Source organism: Hyalella azteca, unplaced genomic scaffold, assembly GCF_000764305.2.
Source record: "Hyalella azteca isolate HAZT.00-mixed unplaced genomic scaffold, Hazt_2.0.2 contig16984, whole genome shotgun sequence".
NCBI lineage: Eukaryota > Metazoa > Arthropoda > Malacostraca > Amphipoda > Hyalellidae > Hyalella > Hyalella azteca.
This window is the reverse complement of record NW_025946787.1, coordinates 581,894-602,627: the sequence shown is the minus strand read 5'-3', so window position 1 is coordinate 602,627 and position 20,734 is coordinate 581,894. Positions and strand designations below refer to the sequence as shown.

Here is a 20,734-nt window from a genome sequence, read left to right as displayed (position 1 = left end):
ACTCAATAACCCCAAAAATGAGATAGTTTGCATATGCTTTCCGCAGTTTTAACAATGAAGGCTCGTTAGATAGGCTGAGGTGAAGTATTCTTCCGTGATAAGACTACCACTATAAATATTCTGCCATGAGCGAGAGAATTTCCGGTTTCGAATTTTTTACAACGGTTGCCAATTTCCTACTGGACAACATTTTCCAGGTTTATGGTAGACGTCGTTTTTTCGAGGATATTTTACAATTATTGATGACACAATTTGGAAAAAGGAGGATATTGACCAGCAGTTAATGGACAGTAGCATCACCAAGAGCAGTAATTATTTAAAACTTATGCAATATTTTACTATGAATTTGTTGCAGAATGGGCTTCAATTTAATTACAAATATCAGAAAAAAATTATTTCGAACCTGGAATAATTTTTTTGTTGTTGCTGTTTCTAGAATGAATTTAGTGAGGCCTCAACTGTTTACCAATGTAGAGATATTATAGCTTGAAAAATTGAATTGAAAATTGAATTCGATGATTGAAATTATAACATATCTGGAATTTCTTCCGACCTCACATGACATTTGCTGAAATGACTCGAGAAACCGAACGCCTGTAAATCTTTGGAGCTTTAGGGAAAAGTTTCTGTTCATATTTATTTATTTGATAATTCACTCAATTATTGACATATTTTCAACTAATTATCTTTAAACTATTCAACTTACCATTATGAATTGTAGAAAAGATATCGCAGGTAATGAATCTGTATCAAATAAGTTCTTTAGTAACCAAATTTCACACTTCGTTGTTTCACGATCATTTTTACAGCATTCATTTCGTAATGACTTAACTAGAATAGAAAAATTGCCTTTAAACTCACACATACGTATGACAGAAATTTAAACTTGCACGTCATTGTACCGGCGCAGTGGTGACTCAAGGTGTGGAGGTGATGGTGAGGGACGAAGCTGTGATGTCAGGAAACACAGCGGTGCTGACGTGTGAACTGCCTTCGTCACTACGAGACCTGCTAACTGTCACTGCTTGGGAGAGAGACAGAGGAGTCCATATCTATCCCAGCCTACATGGCGGTGAGAAAACCATTCAATTGTTTCTGTTTGACCTTATTGTCTTGAACTTAGACAATAACCAATACAATATAGTATACAATATAATAAACCAATACAATAACCAATACAAGACCAACAAAAACTTGACCAATCTTAATGTCTATTGTCATGCGTTCGTCTTGACCTTATTTAGGTAACTTGGCTTGCAACATTAAGTTTTTCCACAGCTTTGTCTATACAATGAGGTAGACAGTTTTGCTATGTTCGTGCATGATGTACTCAGAGAAGCAGCGGGTACTCATTCATTTTAGAATTTCTATAAGTAATAAAGTTATGACTCATGTTTCCATACGCTCAAACATTTTTATGCTATTGAACAAATCAAATTAGAAAAGCCACCGACAAAAACACAAATTCAAAAGAAGCTAATTATGTCCGATCGTTTAATCTGGTGGAAATCGATTATTTTCAAATTGGTCTGATTGCCCTGCCATATTCAGCTTCGTGGTAACTTACTAGCACCTTCCAGAAGCTCGTCTCTTCAGAAGCCATGTATTTGTGACCTAGGTTTCAGAGACTCACTTATTCAATCTGGTCCATTTTAAAACGTTCGATTATTTCAAGACTTCATTTAGTGATAAATTACTCTGTTTCCTTTTTTATATGAAGTGCCTGATACTATCTCTTAGTATTTGAAGACAAACTGTTTATAAATCTTCTATGTGGATGAGAAAAAGTTAAAAACACGTATTTGAACATGAACTTAGCTACTTGACGCTTAAAAAGCAATAAATAACTATTTGAAGACCAGCTTTTATTTAAGGACAAAGTTTTAAAACCAATATATTCAGAGCCTTTGTTTTCAATCCCTTTGACCGAGTCGCCTCTGGGGTCTTGAAAACATTGTATAGTATGGCCAGGATTGCGGCTGTGGACGTGATGATTGCCTTCGTCATGGCACGCAGTATCGTCACGATTTTGTCCCAGGGAAATTGCCCTCTATGGCCAGCACTGAGATTGCTTGGCTCTCCGCATCGAGCGAGATTGGCCTTCTACCCTCGCTAGAAATTACCTTTACAAGTGCTACTGGTCCGCTACAATCGATGCCATTGTTTACTTCAGTGCAGAAACAAGATGCAATTCACCTTGAATGGAACGTTGGTTATGATCATAACGGTACAGGATATGCAGATCATCATGCGGATAATGGCGGCTCTGCCATTACTTGCGTAGTTTCTATTCCCTTTTCTGCGGCTGATTGATAGTCCGAACATTGTTCTCGGATATTGATCGCCGTAGCGCATTCCCTTTTATTAAGTCGAATTGCAGGCTGTATAAGCACAAAACCTGGCAACGGAGCTATGAACGATTTTCAGGAATGTGACATCTGGCTTAAGTTGACTTCAGATTTAGGCTTAGTATTTCTTCTTACATTCCAGGTAAAGTAATTATTTTCACAAAGAGGAACTTTTGCACATTTGTACACCGCTTTTTTTGCAACACCACCGCGCTTGACACTTTGGTGCTTCTTGCTCCAAAGGAAACTTCAAAATAATCGTTTTAAATCTACAAATTGTTGTTGCTCCAAAGGAAACTTCAAAATAATCGTTTTAAATCTACAAATTGTTGTAAAGATATATTCTCAACCCCGTTCAACTTATCTGTGTATTGCAACCTTTTCGCCATTATGCCGACTGTGTTAACATTTCTCGTGTTCGCGCTTGTGTTTGTTTATCCATGAGCAGTAGAAGTAAAATAAGCTTTATTCTTCTTGACCTTACGTCGGCAAATGCGTCACCTCCGTGAGATATTTGCAGAAGTAAGTCAGGCACTCGCGCCCGCTTACATTTCCGAAAAGAATTCTACTCAGGCTTGGCATATTGCAGCTTCCCTTCCTCTCGCTGAAACTCTCAGAGCGAGGCAGCATTGCGTATTCATGAGTTTTGTTGGTGCTCCTCTAAAGCTTTCCTGAGGAGATGACATCCAGAAAGTGCTGCCAGAAATGCATTCATGTCATCAGTTACGTGACTCCTCGCCATGTCATCGATTCCTAGCAAAACTAACTTCATCGTGCGTAGGAATGAGGCGCTCGATTGATTACGTGACCTGCGTGGCATACAACACGGCCTTTATCTCATGAAATTTGCCATATGCTTCAGCGTTGGACGACTTCGCTCGGCAAAATATGGGACTAAATCGTTGTAAAAGTTCCCAACAGCATTTTATTTATAATAATTATTATTATTATTATTATTATTATTTATTATATTACTATATTAGAGTTATTATGACAGAATTTATTCCCGTTCGTAATTTTCCTGAAAATTTTGCTTTCGAGATCACACAGAAATCAAAATTTTATCAATTCTATCACACAGAAATCAATTTTATCAATTTTCATGCTTCCGAAATATTGGCACTACTTGACCTTTGGACAATTATATTTGTACTACAGTGCTCTACTTGCAGTTTCTGAACTACAGTGCTGGAAAGTACAAGGCACAAATCTTTACTGTAATGTTCATCTGGCCTGCACAGCTGCGAACTTTAGAGTTCCACGTTTCATAGCTCTTGCCAGCACACCGAGTTCTCAGATTTGGCCTGGTTAGCTTTTGACTGCACACTTCTAAACTACGTATACAGATCCTGAATGTACAACTCTGGAGTACATAGCTTTGGACTGCATAGCTCTGGAATACACAGCCCTGGCCACACAGCTCTGGAATACAGAGCCCTGACAAAACACAGCTCTGGAATACACAGCCCTGGCCACTCAGCTCTGGAATACACAGCCCTTGCCACACAGCTCTGGAACACACAGCCCTGGCCACACAGCTCTGGAATACACAGCCCTGGCCACACAGCTCTGGAACACACATCCCTGGCCACGCAGCTCTAGAACACACAGCCCTGGCCACACAGCTCTGGAAGACATAGCCCTGGTCACACAGCTCTGGAATACACATCCCCGGCCACACAGCTCTGGAAGACATAGCCCTGGCCACACAGCTCTGGAATACACATCCCTGGCCGCGCAGCTCTGGAACACACAGTCCTGGCCACACAGCTCTGGAATATAAATCCCTGGCCACACAGCTCTGGAACACACAGCCCTGGCCACACAGCTCTGGAATCACAGCTCTGGAAGACATAGCCCTGGCCACACAGCTCTGGAATACACATTCCCGGCCACACAGCTCTGGAAGACATAGCCCTGGCCCCACAGCTCTGGAAGACATAGCCCTGGCCACACAGCTCTGGAATACACATCCCTGGCCACACAGCTCTGGAACACACAGCCCTGGACACACAGCTCTGAAATACACAGCCCTGGCCACACAGCTCTGGAATACACAGTCCTGGCCACACAGCTCTGGAACACAGCCCTGGCCACACAGCTCTGGAACACACAGCCCTGGCCACACAGTCCTGGCCACACAGCCCTGGCCACACAGCTCTGGAATACACAGCCCTGCCCACACAGCTCTGGAGCACACAACCCTGGCCACACAGCTCTGTACTACACACTCTGTGTGGTCGCAAGGACTGAACAAAAATAGACCAGCTGAGCTCGTCCATCATGAGGAGGCTGTCGTGACGGCGACGATAGAGCAAAGGCTATTATCGTGAGGCCATTGGGTCCGCAATTAATGATGCTGGAGCAGGAGTTTTGTCTTCTCTCCTTACTTGCAGGAGCGCGGGGTTAATTTTAGAAGTAATATTAGATGCGTTGTGAAGGGATGTGTAAGAAATTTGTGCAACAGGTTTAGAGAAAAGTTGTTTCATTGTCTTGTACTAATTTGAAGGACGATGAGAACGAAATTCATACTGCATTTTAAAGCGTGAAGGTTGACAGCAGTGTAAAGAATTTAATGTATTTCTGACTTTATCGGTTAGTGACTCTAATAATTGAATTGTTATATGTTTATTCTCGTACTTGCTGTTGTTGCAGTTAAGCCTATACTTGCTTAACGATTTTACTGCCTGATTGTAGTTGTCATTTTTTAGAAAATATTAGAAAACAAATCTAAAAACTTATAAATAGGAAGTAATTATGACTGAAAGCTTAGAGGCACTGCGATGAGTAAATCAACGTAATGCTAAACTGTAACTCTAATTGATATTCTGATAATCCCAAAGTAATAAATTATGGCTGATGGATGTAACCAAGTATCCAATTTTTTAAAATGCTGGTCTACACGATTAAATACATTGATGCGATAATGTGATTTGTAGTTCATGTATTAAAGTTAACGAAAAAGTTTACCGATGCGCAATCAACATGAATCTTTCATCGTCCGTTTTGCTTTTTCTCACTTCTTAATTTTGGATGCCCAATACTCGTTACTGTTGCTTCCTCTAACATTTATAATACTAACCGACAGCCAAAATTGCACTGATATATGATTTTCTTGTAGCCGAATCATATCATATTTGAACAAGATTACATTTGAGCGATGTGAACTGAATAATCATCTTCATGCCCATGTGAACACGCTGGAACAGAGTATATCTTATGAACTTGATTTCACACGTGAGTAACGTTGATCGTATTTCATTGATTCACTGAGAAAATCAACGTAATGCTGAACTTTTTATGAAATGATTAAAGGTAGACAGATGTGCTCAGAACTCCGTTGATATAAAATAATATTTTGATATTAATAATTTGAAGTACAATTTAAAATTGCATTGTTTCTTATTTATATTCACATGTAAAAGGAGAAAGACACAGATTTCCATATATAATTTATTTCGACGGAAAATTCAATTCATCACCCCTCTCAATATTTTATTATTGAAATATTTCGCGCTCAATATTCTGTTTCTTCGTTATATTCGATGACGGAATTCTCGCTGGCCTAAATCTTTAAGGAAATAAAAAATCATTATTAAATTTTACGATACCACCTTTACATTTTTAGTCATCAGTTTTAATGAAGGCAATATTACTAGACGCCTCTCCTGAAAATATTAGATTATTATAAGCACGGTGTTGTGTTTTCAGGATGTCTTCACAGAATTTTACCCCGTAAATCAGGATGTTCAGGAGCCAAGTAAGCGACCTAATGTTCAGTGTTGTAAGCTCACAACATTCTGTTAATAATTACGTGATTAAAGCTACAAAACCGTCAGCCATGAACCCTGATCGTGCATGTCAGCTTGTACGTATCCTTGATAGACTCTGTATTAAAACTACCTAATCACCAGAAAAATTACACCTTTGATGAGGAGCACCCTGTGCATTTTATGACCGGTTTCAACGCCCGACGGGGAAAAATGAAAGGCATCCGGATGCGCTATCAGAGAACTCTTTAAACGAGGAACATTTTTGACTCCCGCTATGAATTTTATTAGCTTACTAAATGCTGGCAAGAAATTATGCTGCCGTGGACGAGGCAAGTCTCTTTCCATTGAATTTGTGAATTATCTCGCCAACTTCCAAGGGTTTCAATGTTCGATGATCCTTTCAACCTCTCAAAAATTCTGTTCACTGTTGAGATCTGTTTTTTTTCAGTGACACTTTTTTCAAACAATCTTTGCTACGGTATTCAGCTTTGACCAATATCAAGACCTATTTAGCACGACACAAGAATAAAGAAAAGTTCTTAAAATTCTCGATTCTGAGATGAGAACTTCACGTAAAAATTTCCTTGTCTCTGCAATGCGGTGCGTTAGCCACTGCTTCTGAAGGAATTCGTCTGTTATTTTCATTGTCTTATTTTCGCAGTAAGCTTAAAGTCGATATCTAAACATTTGTATAATTATATTTTGCAATGGCAAAGCAATTGGTGGTCTAGCAAGTGCGATTAACCTCTCTACTTTTTTATTGTCTTAATTTCCTCTTGAAAGAGAATAATAATGAAATTTGCTTTAAATAGTAGACATTAATTACTACCAAACATTCCAACCCCAAACTGAAAACAAGAGGCATGAATTTTTTCTTAGCTTACAAAATGATAAATCTGTCTTTGAATTTTATTGCTACGAATTTATGAACGATCATCTCATTCAATTCAAATGCTGATATTAATTTACATTTAGAATCGTATTCGCCCCTTTCACCACTAAAAATATATATATTTTAACCAATTTACATTTTAAATCTTATTTGCTCATCTCACAACTAAAAAATATACATATTTTTTAACCAATTTACATTTTAAATCGTATTTGCCCCTCTCACAACTAAAAATATAAATATTTTTTTACCAGACGGGAAGTACCACGCGATCAAGTGGAGCGGACAGCTGCTCGTGCACAACGTGGATGCCTCAGACTCGCACTCCACCTTCCGCTGCGTTGCTCTCCACTCACTCCAACACTCCACCACACACTCCAACGCTGCACGCATCATCGTCAACGGTGAGATAACACTTTTTTATTATATTTTTATTATGTTTTCAACACTTCTGACACTTGTGGTGTCAGAAGCACCAAATCTCTGTCAACAACACTAGGCGACCGACATATTTGACAGGATTTTGAAACAAGCGTCACGGTGGAGTGAAGTTACACATCAGAAATTCTAACTCTGAATTTAGTGCAATTTTGCTCTACACAGTTCAGTTGTTTTGAATGTAACAATCCGAATCGTAATTCTAAACCACAAAACATCAATTATTATGGGATCGTAAATTTTGCATAGCATTAAATATAGGCTTATATTTCTGATCAAGAAACATGCATTTTTTTTAATTCACAGATTCCCGATTGAAAAATTGTGGCCAAAAATTTCTCCCATGATAGTCCTTGTTACCCAGTTGTCTGTGCAGTAATACTGTACGATGTAGTACTACTACCCGGAAATCATCTGTTATTCGTGTTTCTGTTCTCGTAAAGACATCTAGCTAATTGAAATGAATCACATTTAGAAAATGCAAAAGATAATCAAAATTGCATTCGTTGCATAAAACATTGGATGTTTTCACTCATTTACTAGCGAGTATACGAGAAGTGGCGACACGTGTCAAAATTTACCGTGTGAAAGCGCATTAAGTTTTTACGCAGCTCTCTCTAAAACAGCGCAGAAATGGAGCGGTCTAATCAAATAGCGGGATTCCTCCCAACTCTGCTTGTTCTCATCACATGGAAGGCGATGCAGAGAGGGAAGCTCACGTTTCTTTTTCTTGAACAAACATCCTCGCCAGCCTTCGTTCCTACAGCAACGGCGTAGCCTTGCCAACGCGATCGTCGAGAAAAAACTACTGCTGTCATGCAAAGCCATTGAAGAACTGATTATGCATACTATTAATTATTACATGCGGCTGTTTTTCGGTTTCATTTATGTTCAAATATGCGAACTTCTAGAATTAGTTGCAACTCTTCATCCGCTTGAAAGAAAGTACATGCTTAGTTTCCAAATAGGAAATTTTAAGTCATATAAAAACAACAGTCATTGAAAATGTTAAACTATGAATGCCCAAATACCATTGTAATGCTTACTGAGTTTTTATTATTCATAAAATCTACAGTGTTCAAGTAGAAGTTTAAGCGGACGACCTTCAGTATAGGTCGTGGCTATGTCGATCAGTATATATGAACTGATCTGAAAACAATCCGGATTTACCGGACAGAGTGAAACTAATCCTAAATATGGTGCTGTATGAAAGCCCTCCGGCGAGATACATACAAAAATAATTATTGCCTTTATTTTTTCCAAGTTATTTATTGTAATATATCTTGTTCTTAGTTTTTTCATTATTTATTGGTTACTGAAGGGTTCAAGTCGTTTACTTTTCTGCATGAGCCTTAAATTTGTATTGGGAGTTTTAGCATAGGGGTAAAAATATGCTACGGTTATGTAAGAATGACACGAAATAATTAATTAATATTAATTGAACGCGAAATAATATATTCTTTTGAAATCATTAGTAATGATGAATATAAGCGTTACCTATGACAAGTCATTAGAAGAACTACAAGCATATTCCAGTCACTGAAACTGGACTGAAACTGGACAGTCACGAAACTTATGCAAACAATTTTCCTGCGCTCCCATACACAAATCAGAAAGCGATGTCTACTAGTGAGTAATAATAGTTTGGGAAATCTCTGAAAAAAATTATCCCACTAAAATGAGCACAAGTTTTGTAATTAAGTCTTTTAAAGAAGTATGTATTATTTCTATTCCACTTACTCAATTATGAATACACACATTGTTGCAATTAGATGCTTATGTTTGTTTCGTGAATCTGAACAACCCATTTTTTCCGAACACAAGTGTCAAGTAAGACCGTGTGTTTAAATGAGATACATTTTTTGCAACATTTTGATGTTGAGAGAAAAGCTTTTCCTCATTAAAAAATCGCAATTCTTTTGGTTCTGAATTGGAATAAATCGCTCGTATTGCTTGAACTTTTCAGAATCCGTAGAATAATGTTATTTTATAAGTGCTCATGTAGTTAAATTCATGAGGCAAGGTCATTGAGTGATGAATATTATTCTAATATTATTCTAAATTCTTTTCCGCTTCAATTTAATTCGTTTAAATTTCTATGGTTGAAAAAATGGGCGTTGTATTCCCATGACTGGAAAAATTATTTTGAATAATAATTCAGGTTCGACTTTATGTGAATTCAAAACTGTTGCAAGTTTTCAATAATTATTAACTTGGAAAACTTTGCAGGTTCTAGTTTGTGTTAATTCAAAACTTTTGCAATTTTTCAATAATTAACTTGGAAAACTTTGCAGGTTCTAGTTTGTGTTAATTCAAAACTTTTGCAATTTTTCAATTATTAACTTGGAAAACTTTGCTCGGTAACGCAACCAGATCCTCGAGTGCCGTCGCCACCTCGCCTCATTACGCAGTCAACACAAGTGCGCGCGTCAGCCGACCTGCCGCTCATCCTGCCGTGCGTCGCGCACGCCAACCCTCCACCAGCCTACAGGTAGGCGCAGGACCTGCCGCACATCCTGCACTGCGTCGCGCACGCCAACCCTCCACCAGCCTACAGGTAGGCGCAGGACCTGCCGCTCGTCCTGCCCTGCGTCGCGCACGCCAACCCATCGCATGCTTTTGTGTAAATCTCATACTATGCGTAAAATAAACTACTTTTGCGTAAATCTCGAACAATTAATTTTTGTCGCTTTTGAGACTACAATATGTGGGTCTCAATCATACATATTCAAATCACAAATAAATATGCCTTTTGTACGTAATTTATTTTCTTAAATTTCTACTCTGTGCAATCTATAGTTCTAAAAAATTAACAAACCATTTTTAAACAAACAACTATTCTAGGGTTTGACACAGTCGCCTAAAACCAATGACTACAATATTTTGAAATATTTTTGCGTGATGTGGGAAACGTGTAGACTGTCATATTTTCTTGTAATCCTTAGCTGAATTTCAATAATACTTAAAAGCTTCTCTTAATTATTGTTCTGAAGATAAATCATTTCTTTACACACGCTATTACAATCTTTTATTATTATTTATATGTCCTTTCCATAAACATTTCACCCCTCACTACAAAAACCCAATCTATTATTTAATGCAAAATTCCCCGTAGTGTTCACACATGGAAAGCCCCGCTGCTAGATATTCTCTTAAAAATATAAAGTCCCGTGAGGCTAAAATGATTCTGACATAAATTCTTTAATAGAATTCCTATTCCGAGGGAAGCGCGCGGAGCTGTCATCCGTAATGAGGGAGGACGTTAATCATTGAGCGAATACGATCGCTCATGAATATCTCTTGTATTGGAATTTCCAATCATCAAATTTCAATTAAAATTATATTATTCTATATATATCTCAGGATTGTCTGCAGCTTCAATGGCAGTGGATGTTTGAGTCTAAGGTATATTGAAAAACGCAATTGAATCTTTGTAAAAATTTATGTAAAATAATTTTTCAAAATAGCAACCACCATTAATGCGAATAATCCAGAGTACATTTACATAATCTTATAAAGAGCATCAAGTTTCGCTCCGATATTTATATAATCATAAATTAAAAATCTGAAAAGCAAACCGCTAAATAAAATATATAAAAAATTTACTTATTTTAAATAAATGAATTTAATGTAATGAATAAATTTAAAGGTCTATATAAATTTCACGCTCATCACAGAGGGAAAGAGGAAGGGGAAACTTTTTCTCTCCTAATGACCGTCAATATGAATCTAATAACGGGGCTGACAGACGCGTCCGGCATCCGAGTGATACCAATTCTGGGTCTCGCCTCAGCAATATATTGCCTTTCAATATTGATATTAATTGCGCTTCTTATTTAGTAAGAGAGACATTAAATTCTCAGGTCACGTACGTTATGAGGCAGAATGATGTGGCCTTTGCTATATGTGTAAAGCTACTATATTCTATCTATTGAATACGCACAAAAATGTGTATGATTATATTCATATTAATCTAACAATACCACGCAAAGAAAATAACTATGCTTTTAACGCAGCGGATATCGCAGAGTTAAATTTGAAAACAAATGTTCTGTTCTTCTAATTTTTTTTGACCTTTATAAGTATACGATTGTATACGTAGAAATTCATGTCTGTTTGGAGACATTCTATATTTAGGTATAGCTGAATTGTATTTGGGGTTCGGTAATTATGATGAGGAAGTGTCTTAGGATTTTTACTGCACTGGTCAACAAAAAATTACTGAACTGGTCAACAAATTAATGTAATAGTTTCTTGCGTGCTACAGGCACCCGAGATTATGATCATGTGATCATGAATTTCGCCAAATGTTGGAAAACCAGAGTAGTGTTTCTGATGTTAATGTTTAACGACACAACATCTATGACTAATACACATCTAATCTACTAGTAGAGAGATCTAGAACTACATCAAGAGCGAATCTGCACTCAGTGTTACGAAGCACTTCGAAATGTACATCGTAATGGAACAAATTTGAAACCCCCACTCAGATGGTACCAAAAAACGCCCAACGGTGACCGACTACCAGTGCACCAGCAACAGCTCCCGTCAAGGCTGGGCGTCGGAGGCCTCGTGTCCGGGGCAAGCGACACTAGCGGGGAGAGCGGCGTTCTCGTGCTCGAGAGTGCCAGCCGTCTGCTGGCGCGGGAGGTGGCCTTCGTGTGCGAAGCCACAAATGCGGCAGGCAGCAGCACTATGGAGGTGAGTGGCGTGTTGTTTTGGTCTCAGAATTTTTAAACGGAGAAGTTCAGTGAGTGAGATAACCATTGCATTCGGCAGCAGTACCATGGGGGTGAATTTGTGTCGTGTCTGGGCGTCACGATTTTCAAGCGAGGAAGTTCGGTGCGTGAGGCGCCCAATGCAGCAGCACCATGGAGGTAAGTGGCGCCTTGCGTTGACGTCAAATTTCCAAGCGGAGAAGTTCAGTAAGTGAAGTAAAGAATGCAGCAGCACCATGGAGGTGAGTGACGTTTCGTTTGAGCGTCATAATTTCCAAGCGCAGATGTTTAGTAAATGAGGTAAAGAATACAGCAGCACCATGGAGATGAGTGGCTTGTTGTTTTGGCGTCAGTACTTTTAACGGAAAAGTTCAGCGAGTGAGTAACCAATCCAACCGGCAGCAGCACCACGGAGGTGAGTGACGTTTAGTTTGGGCGTCATAATTTCCGAGCGCACATGTTCAAAAAGTGTGCCCACCAACGCAGCAGACAGCAGCAGTATGTAGGTGACTCGAGGTCCATTTGGCGACTATATTCTGTAGTCGCGCGCTTCAGTAAGCATGTAAACCACTAGGCGGCGTGCAGTAACTTGGAGTTAAGCTTATCCTCCTGTGCAGTCGCTGTTGATACGGCGAGTAACTCTAGTTTGCGAGGCAGCCAACTGAGCTCCGCAGCGTCAACACCGTTAAATAATTCAACTTTAGCTCCTTGCTTGCGGATAAATGTAGATAGTTTTTCCAATCTTTATGAATAAATATTAAAATTTGTTTGTAGGGAAATTCAATAGCTTATGGCGCAAATGTTTATTTTTGTGAATAAAAAAATCAGGAAAATTTTGAATCTTAGTACAAGTTCAATCAAGTTCATTCACGCTTATATTTTTTACTTATTTTTTATGAAAAATCATTTCTGCAAATTCTCTATTCACTGTCGCAAAATAAGATTATTTTGTTGATTTTCAAACCTACCTCAAGGCAGCTATGGAACGGCCTTTATGGCGTAATTTGCAGCGAAAGGGTGCACTCAAAATTTAAAACCGTTTACAAAGTTACTTAATATTGTCAATCCTCACTTTGTACTGTGATAACTTTTCTCGTATGTGGATAGTCGGTCATTTTTCACGATTCACGTTAGGAATATGTAAAATGTTCTCATTTCGCCATTGATAAACATGCCCAAGTGCAGGACTTTATTCACAGTAGAACTTCAATGTGAATGAAATTGTCAAATGAATAAGTTTCTAGGTTGCTTGAAAATCCAAAGATATAAAACTTAAGCTCCACTGATGATGCCTTCAAAAGCTTCCTGCTTCTCAGTGCAACAACAATGATGGGTCAGCAGAAAACGACTCTATGTTACTTGCTAGCAGCCCTTCAGTCTTCAAGACCAAGTAAAAAAAGCTGAATCAGCGAAAGTTTTTTCCAAGGCGAGGCTCTTTAAGGGAAGTTATGAGAAGAGTTGTATGTAAATTTCATCCTTTTGCCGCGAGTTTCTTCGTAAAAATTTACGTAATGAAGGCTTCTTTTATAAACAGTATTGTCAATTCAATTTTTTCGCTATCATTTCTTTAAGAAGAACTCTATTGTTTTTCTGTCCAGTTGTTCGTGATGAACTTGAAGTCCGGTGTTGACTTAGGGGCGTAAAGTATGCTTTAATTAAACCGCCAGCATCGGACAAATGTGAGGAAAAGTTTGAAATTTTCGTTCCACACATTTTATTAGCGTTAGTGAAAGCGTTACAAGATTTTTCCTGTAACTTTATACGATGACTAGTTTTATTGCAAGTTAATACCTATTATTATTTTTTCATCTTTACTATGTACATACTTTCTATACATTGTAAGTCGCTTGCGTTACCTTCTCATTTTGGTCTTGGAAATGCATTCGGTCGACGTCCCGCTCAAACGACCATCGTTATTGGCATCATCAATTCTGTCTTGGTCATACTTCTTTTCCGTCTGCCGTCTCATGCTAATAAAGGTCGTCGATCTTCCTATAAATTGGCCCAGAACAAATAAATTAAATTAATCGTAAGTAATCTAAATGGATTGTAGTGAAGTTTTGTTTCCCGTTGAAATCGCAACTATTTAAGGCGTAATGCAAAGGAAAAAAATAATATATTTCAGAGATAGAACAGAATTCAGGATGAATATTCATGTATTATGGCTCCATTCAGTCTAGATTTATTTTTAATCAGACTTTGGGGATTTTATTATCTTAAGCTACCATACATAATATAGAACAATTTCAGCTTGTTCCTGGAATTTGCAATTCACGGATTTTTTCAGAGCATTTAAAAGTTTTATTCTTTAAATTTGGCAAAAGTGACGCAGAAAATGTATGATATTGATTAATTACTGGAGTCTCAAATTCTCCAGATTAAAACTCAGAACTTGTTTCTTAGCTGCCCGTTTGAGTTCAACCGAATTTAAAAGCAAAGATAATAGCTAGAAAATTCACCATTTCTTAATAAGGAAAACGTTTCCAGCTCTATCGTCAGTTCAAAACTTAAAACACAGGTACAAACAATTAGCAAATAAATTCACATTGAAACATAAATCGTCAAATGAAAACAAATAAGAATGAAGTAAATATGAGCAGACAAACCTCTCTATTTACAATTTCGATGGGATATGAACTGTTGGCGGCATTTAAACTAAGCCTTTGTTTAAAAGTATAAAGGGTCTCAAAAATTCGCAGGTCAGAAACCCCGGTTGTAGAAGCTAAAATTCGAAAATCTCTATCGGACACGGGCACGTTGCACTTATCGGCATGAACGCGAACTGCTGGACTGAACTGACGATGGAGCTGGACTCCGAAACGTTTTCCTTTATAAGAAAGGGTGAATTTTCTGGTTATTTTCTTTGCTTGCAAATTCTTGATAAACTTGCAATTTAAACAGTCAAGAGATCTTAATAGTTCAAACGAAGTAACGGGTATATATGAAATTGAAATTCTATGCTTAAAAACGAGAATCCATTTTATTTTGATTTCTTTGCAAAAGGACTAATATTTAAAAATTTTAGTTAGAAAGGAAAACCTTTTTCTAGCGACCTGCCAGACGCCAGTGTATCAGTTATGGGTGCTATTACATTTTAATGGAGTTACATCGGGTAACTCAAACGCCTCTTTACATTAAATCTGTCATGCACTAATTCTATGATTTAGGCATTTAACAATTATTCTATTATTGGTAGGAATCATGCTTCTGGCATTACAATTTTACCCTATTCATGTAGGAAAATCTCAGCTCCCCACGACTAATTTTAAGCTTCAAAGACATTTCACGATTCAGCATCACAGAGCTCATCTCGAATTATATCGTTGCATGCCGGTAACAATTATTAAGGTTATTTTGAACGGTCCCGTTATATTCCCCCTCAGATTCGGTTATTTTGAGCGGTCCCGTTATACTCTCCCTCAGATTCGCGTGACGCGGTCAGTGCCTGCCTGGGTGCGAGTTCAGCCAAAAGTTGCCGTCGTGGACGTTGGAGGGAGCACGGAGTTCTTGTGTGAAGTGGGCGAGGGCGACTCCAGCACGACGTGGACTTACGGCCACGAGTATAGCTCCGGGGGCAGAGGCCCTGGCACCGCAACGCGCTATACGTGGTACAAAGACGGCAGAATTATCGCTCCTTCTTCCCGTATTGTAATCACAGGTCAGTGAAACTTGATTTTTATAGAATTTATGATACTATACTTTATGAAACTATAGATACACACGTGTCTCAGTTTGCGCTTTTTTTCTGCTTTTATGGTATCTGATCATTGTGTAAAAATGTCTCTTAAAAATATATTAACTAAGCTAGAAGGATATTCCTTCATGAAACATTTGTGCATGAAGTATCTTCTCGCTCTATGGTAAAACCAATGAAAAGAAGACTATGAAATCATACTGACTTCATAGCCTTCATTTTCATGGCTATGAAATCAAGACTATCAAATAGTCTTCAAGATTGTGAAATCACGTTGATTTTATAGTCATCATTCTCAAGGTACAAATGAAGTAAATTTACAAGTAAAAAAAATTGTAAAATAATGTTCAGGTGATTCAGTGATTCTCCGCGTACGCGCTAAAAAATTTGAGATTTATTTAATTCTCACTGACATCAAGAAACTCGTACTGTAGGTCAAAACAGAAACTGATTGTTTTCCAAAAGCGGTAAAACTCCGTTCAAGGAATCTTCAGGCAAACTATAAGACGCAAGATCAAGGCTGACAATTTATAATAAAAAATGAGTAAGCACATCCGTCTAGCGCGTTGAATCTCACAGTAAAACTCTGCAACAAAATGCTGCGCTTTTTAGAGCAGATTTCTTGACAACTGGAGGCTCAAGCTGCAGGGCAGCAACCACAGCAAGACGTTCTCGGGTAGAGAGATTTGCTTTAAGATGTTTTTCAGTGATTGTTGATATAATGAAAATAAGGAACAGTTCTGCTGTCATAGCCCGAACAGCCGTTTTGCTATCGTGTCATGCTTTGGACTCTTTTTCGCCGAGAAAATGTTTTAGTAAAAATGCATACTTGTCCTACTAATTCAAGTAGCTGATTTATTTTTCACTTATATCTAAAAGTCTCTTGTTTTTCTACAATTCGGGATGAGTTTCAAAAACGATTTCTAAATTTTCGTTTATTTTCCAAGCGAAAAAATCATTTTGATTCTTTTCAGGGTCATGCAAGTAATTGCGGGAATCGACATAAAATTCATACCTATAGTTTTTTGTAATACTATTTATTTAAAATATTCAACAATGACCTTATTAGTTCTAGCAATTGTAAAAACTTGGTGCATGTACCTTTTAAGTCTTATTGAGCTTCGGGCTATTCCTTTTTCTTTGAAGGTCTCTCTTTGAAGGCATTTTGAGTGTGCTTTCTTCCGTCCGGAACTAGACTTTCATTTTTTTAAGGAGCAATAAAAAGAAGAAACCGTTTGAAATCTTTTCAAGATGACAAGAATTACTTTCTCAGTGCTTGCGCTTCTATCGCGCCGTTCCATGGAGGTGATGCAGCAATGGGAAATGTGATGGGAAAAGGGTTGAATAACGTAATTCTAGCTTTCCTAGAATCATTATTTTGACGGATCACCGAATATTTTCCTAGAAACACAAGCACATTTTACCATAGTACAACACACTGTAACAATAATTATTAAAAAATAATTGTTAAACATTTGTTTTGCGATCAATCTTTAAATCTCCACAATGGTTTTTCTTTCACGGAAAAAGTACTGAATTTTGTGCAAAACTTTGAAAATTACTTTAACTCTGAACCTTGAACAACTTCTTGCATATGCTTTTTTAATGTCTAAGAGTTTTTTACTTATTGCGTTGCCTCCAAAAGCTTTTTTAATTTTCACTTTAGCTTATATATTTTGGTTAATTTATAATTATTAAAATGAACATTATTCACAAGTTAAGGCCATCTGTCATGCTTAATAACATTTTCAGCTATCATACAATTGAATGATTTAGTCAATGGAAATTAGCAAAGCGCACATTTGAACATATTTTCCATGCAAAGGCTTCATGGGTCTCAACTATTGTTTCATTTGTCAGATTTATGAAAGGTAATTAATTGGTTTTTGATGTATGAATTTAAGAAGCTGAATTATCGGTAAACGTTAAATTATAACGACTATCTTGATTGACACACAATAAAACCTCTATCCTGCTCCTATCAATAGTGAAAATTGAATTTTTCGAAAAGTTCATGGTTTTTTTGCCAATAATCAGTTATGGCGTTTCTGCGTTGTAAAGTGCAGACATTCATAATTTCTTGTGCTGATTATTGCCCTAGTTTTTCTCATTTGACGTTTTTAGCGCATTTTCTCATTTATGGAAAAAATGCACTATTGTGCTCGCCATGTCGTCCGTCCGTCTGTCTGTCCGTCTCTCTGTCCGTCTGTCTGTTTGTCTGTCCGTCTGTCCGTGACCTCAAGTTTTCGTCGACGAGAAAATGCGCTCTCTGTCACTCACTGCAGTGAGTACTGAGTTATATTTTTTTCGTAATTTCTGCGCGCGCCTGCACCGCTACCTGCCTTTTGCCACGTAAAGAGGAGGTTTGGTCTTTCGTCCCTCGATATTGGCAAGAACGAGTGGAAACTTTGATGCGGAATAGTGGGTGATTTTTGTACCACTGCCAACGACGGAACGCTCTTGTAATCCGAGGGGAGCATGAAAGAACAAAGACTGCGGACTTTGTGGATGAGGAGGGAAAAAGTCATGTTTTTCTGGGCTGCAAAGCGCAGCAAAGTTTTGAAGAATCAAGTAAAGAATGTTGAACGGACCGTATAAAAAACATTCTTATATTGTCGATTATTTAATCTACTAAAGTATAGTTAAGAGACAAGGAATGGGTGCTATTGTGGTTTTCATCTTCAGTTATGAGAAATATGTCGATATCTCGATGGGATTAAAAGCAATTCGCTGCAGTAACAGGTCAGATCTGTCAATAACTTGGTCTTACAATAATTATAGTCAAGCTAAACATTCAAATTAAGACATTTTAGGTTTTTGAAATTTGGATAGAAGACTGCACATTGAAATTCAAGCTCTCCTTCCGAACAGAAGTTAGTTCTGCAATCTCGCTGTTGTTATCGCTGTTAAATTATATTTCTATTTTCTGATTGCATAATCTTCGTGAATAATTCATTTTATGTCCTGAAGATGACTCTCGATTAAAACAAACTTATCCCTTTTCACGGAGTTGCATCAGGGCGCATCAAAGTTGGTTAAAAATATTATTTAACTAAAAATTGAAGAAATGCCGTTGAATCTTCTCGACTAGCTTCTAGTGACTTCAAAGTGCTTTTGAAAAAATGGGAGCTTCAACCTACAAAACTCCTCTATTGATTGACGAATGATTGCGCACCAACGAGCACAACGGCGTAGGAACGAGCTGGTTCTTTTAGAAGTCCTGCCTCCGGCTTGTGTCCTGACGATGTTTCCAGTTTTTTTTTCGTATTCTTTTTTTGCATTTTATTCTTGCGCTTCAATGCTACAGCGTACTGGTCAGTTCAGAAATTTTTTATAAATATTAAACGACATGAAATCATTTCTCCACTCGTCAAGCTTTTAGCCTCCTAGAAAGACTATTCCTAAACTTTTTCCCAGTCGTTAGCTAAGGCAAAAATTTTCTTTTGAATGCATCGATGGTTTCCTTCCAGTTCTGCTTGTAAAAATGACTTCTGTGGTTGCCCAACTCTATTGTTAGAGTCTGAGCTTCTTATTTTTAACGTCTACGACAGTGTGATTGGCTTTTGAGGGCCCTATTTTTTCACTTTTCTCTCCTCAGTTTCCATTTTTTCAACTAAAAGCTCATCATCGTTTTCTCTCCCTCATGCGAGCACGATGTCCCTAATTCTTGGTTTTGTATCTTCGAGTTTGATACCACCCAAAAATGTTTGTAAATTTTCTTAGACGCAGCGATTTAAATAAAAAATTATGTTTTTTCATCCAAAAAGACTATAATTGCGGTGTTAACATCAAATAACAGTGAAATTTCCATAAAATTTCAAAATATTGAATAATTATTTGTCAGGCGGAAGCTTGCGCGTGACAGGCACGCAGAGGAGCGACGCGGGCATGTATCAGTGCTTCGCTCGGTCAGACCGCACGACTCTGCAAGACGCGGCTGAGCTGCGACTCGGAGGTGAGACATATTTGCCTGGGGCCATACTTTCAAAACTCGCTGCGTGAACATAAGTACTTACGCTCTACTTTCTTGTCAATGATTGATGGATTTTGCTCGAAAGGCCGTCAATGATTGGCTGATGACCTTACAATCTCTTAACATTTTTTGATAGTATAGGCCCTGAACCTGAAAATCAACCAATACAATTTTCTTTCTTAATTTGCGTCTTTATTTTTACAGCATTTCTCTTTAACTTCACTTCTTGCTGTTTGTTTTTCTGTCTGCTACAAATTTTATAATCGATATTTAACACACTTCTATCTGCCCAATCGATCTGTAATTTTGCACATTTGCGTCGGATCAAGCATAGTCGGAAACTATGCTTGAATCAATTTACAGAATAAATAAAAAAATTAATGAGATATTTTCTTGTATATTAAAAAAATATTAAAAATTGTTTTTAGATGTACAAATAAAATAAGAAATTCATTGTATATGTGTAACATCGGAGACACTGGCCTCTTTAGTAGTGTTGTCTTTAGAAATTAATTTTTAAACACATTTTTATTATAATGTATAAAATTGCAATATATGTTATAAATAACTTTGGCATATGTTATTGTTTGTATTACGTTTTAAATTAAAAATATAATTGCTCTAGAGATCCTGATGCTTGTTTTGGTATGTTTTCCTTCGCAGAAGAATTTTCCAGGATTACAAAATTGTAACCAGTCCGGAAGATTCATATTACTCATACCCACTGTTATAGAGGCTTATTGTAAACGATGAACACAATATAACAAGTTCGTATCTATTTAAGTATAAATTTAAAATGACTAATTTACACACAACTGAAAATAAAATATTCAAAGTTTTTTCACATGTTTATAAATGTTCAATATGTCCCCCTTGTGCTGCACGGCAAACATCTAAA

At 37.5% G+C, this 20,734-nt stretch overlaps 1 protein-coding gene across 1 annotated transcript in view; it reads left to right on the top strand.

The window, feature by feature from the left end:
• LOC108678549 (Down syndrome cell adhesion molecule-like protein Dscam2) overlaps window positions 1–20,734 on the top strand; it is a 71,674-nt gene that overhangs the window by 4,854 nt on the left and 46,086 nt on the right. The window contains exons 4-9 of the mRNA XM_047885117.1: window positions 911–1,072; window positions 7,268–7,417; window positions 9,825–9,942; window positions 11,942–12,152; window positions 15,593–15,827; window positions 19,708–19,818. Coding sequence (XP_047741073.1) covers window positions 911–1,072; window positions 7,268–7,417; window positions 9,825–9,942; window positions 11,942–12,152; window positions 15,593–15,827; window positions 19,708–19,818 — 987 coding nt within the window. The remainder of the gene's footprint in view (window positions 1–910; window positions 1,073–7,267; window positions 7,418–9,824; window positions 9,943–11,941; window positions 12,153–15,592; window positions 15,828–19,707; window positions 19,819–20,734) is intronic.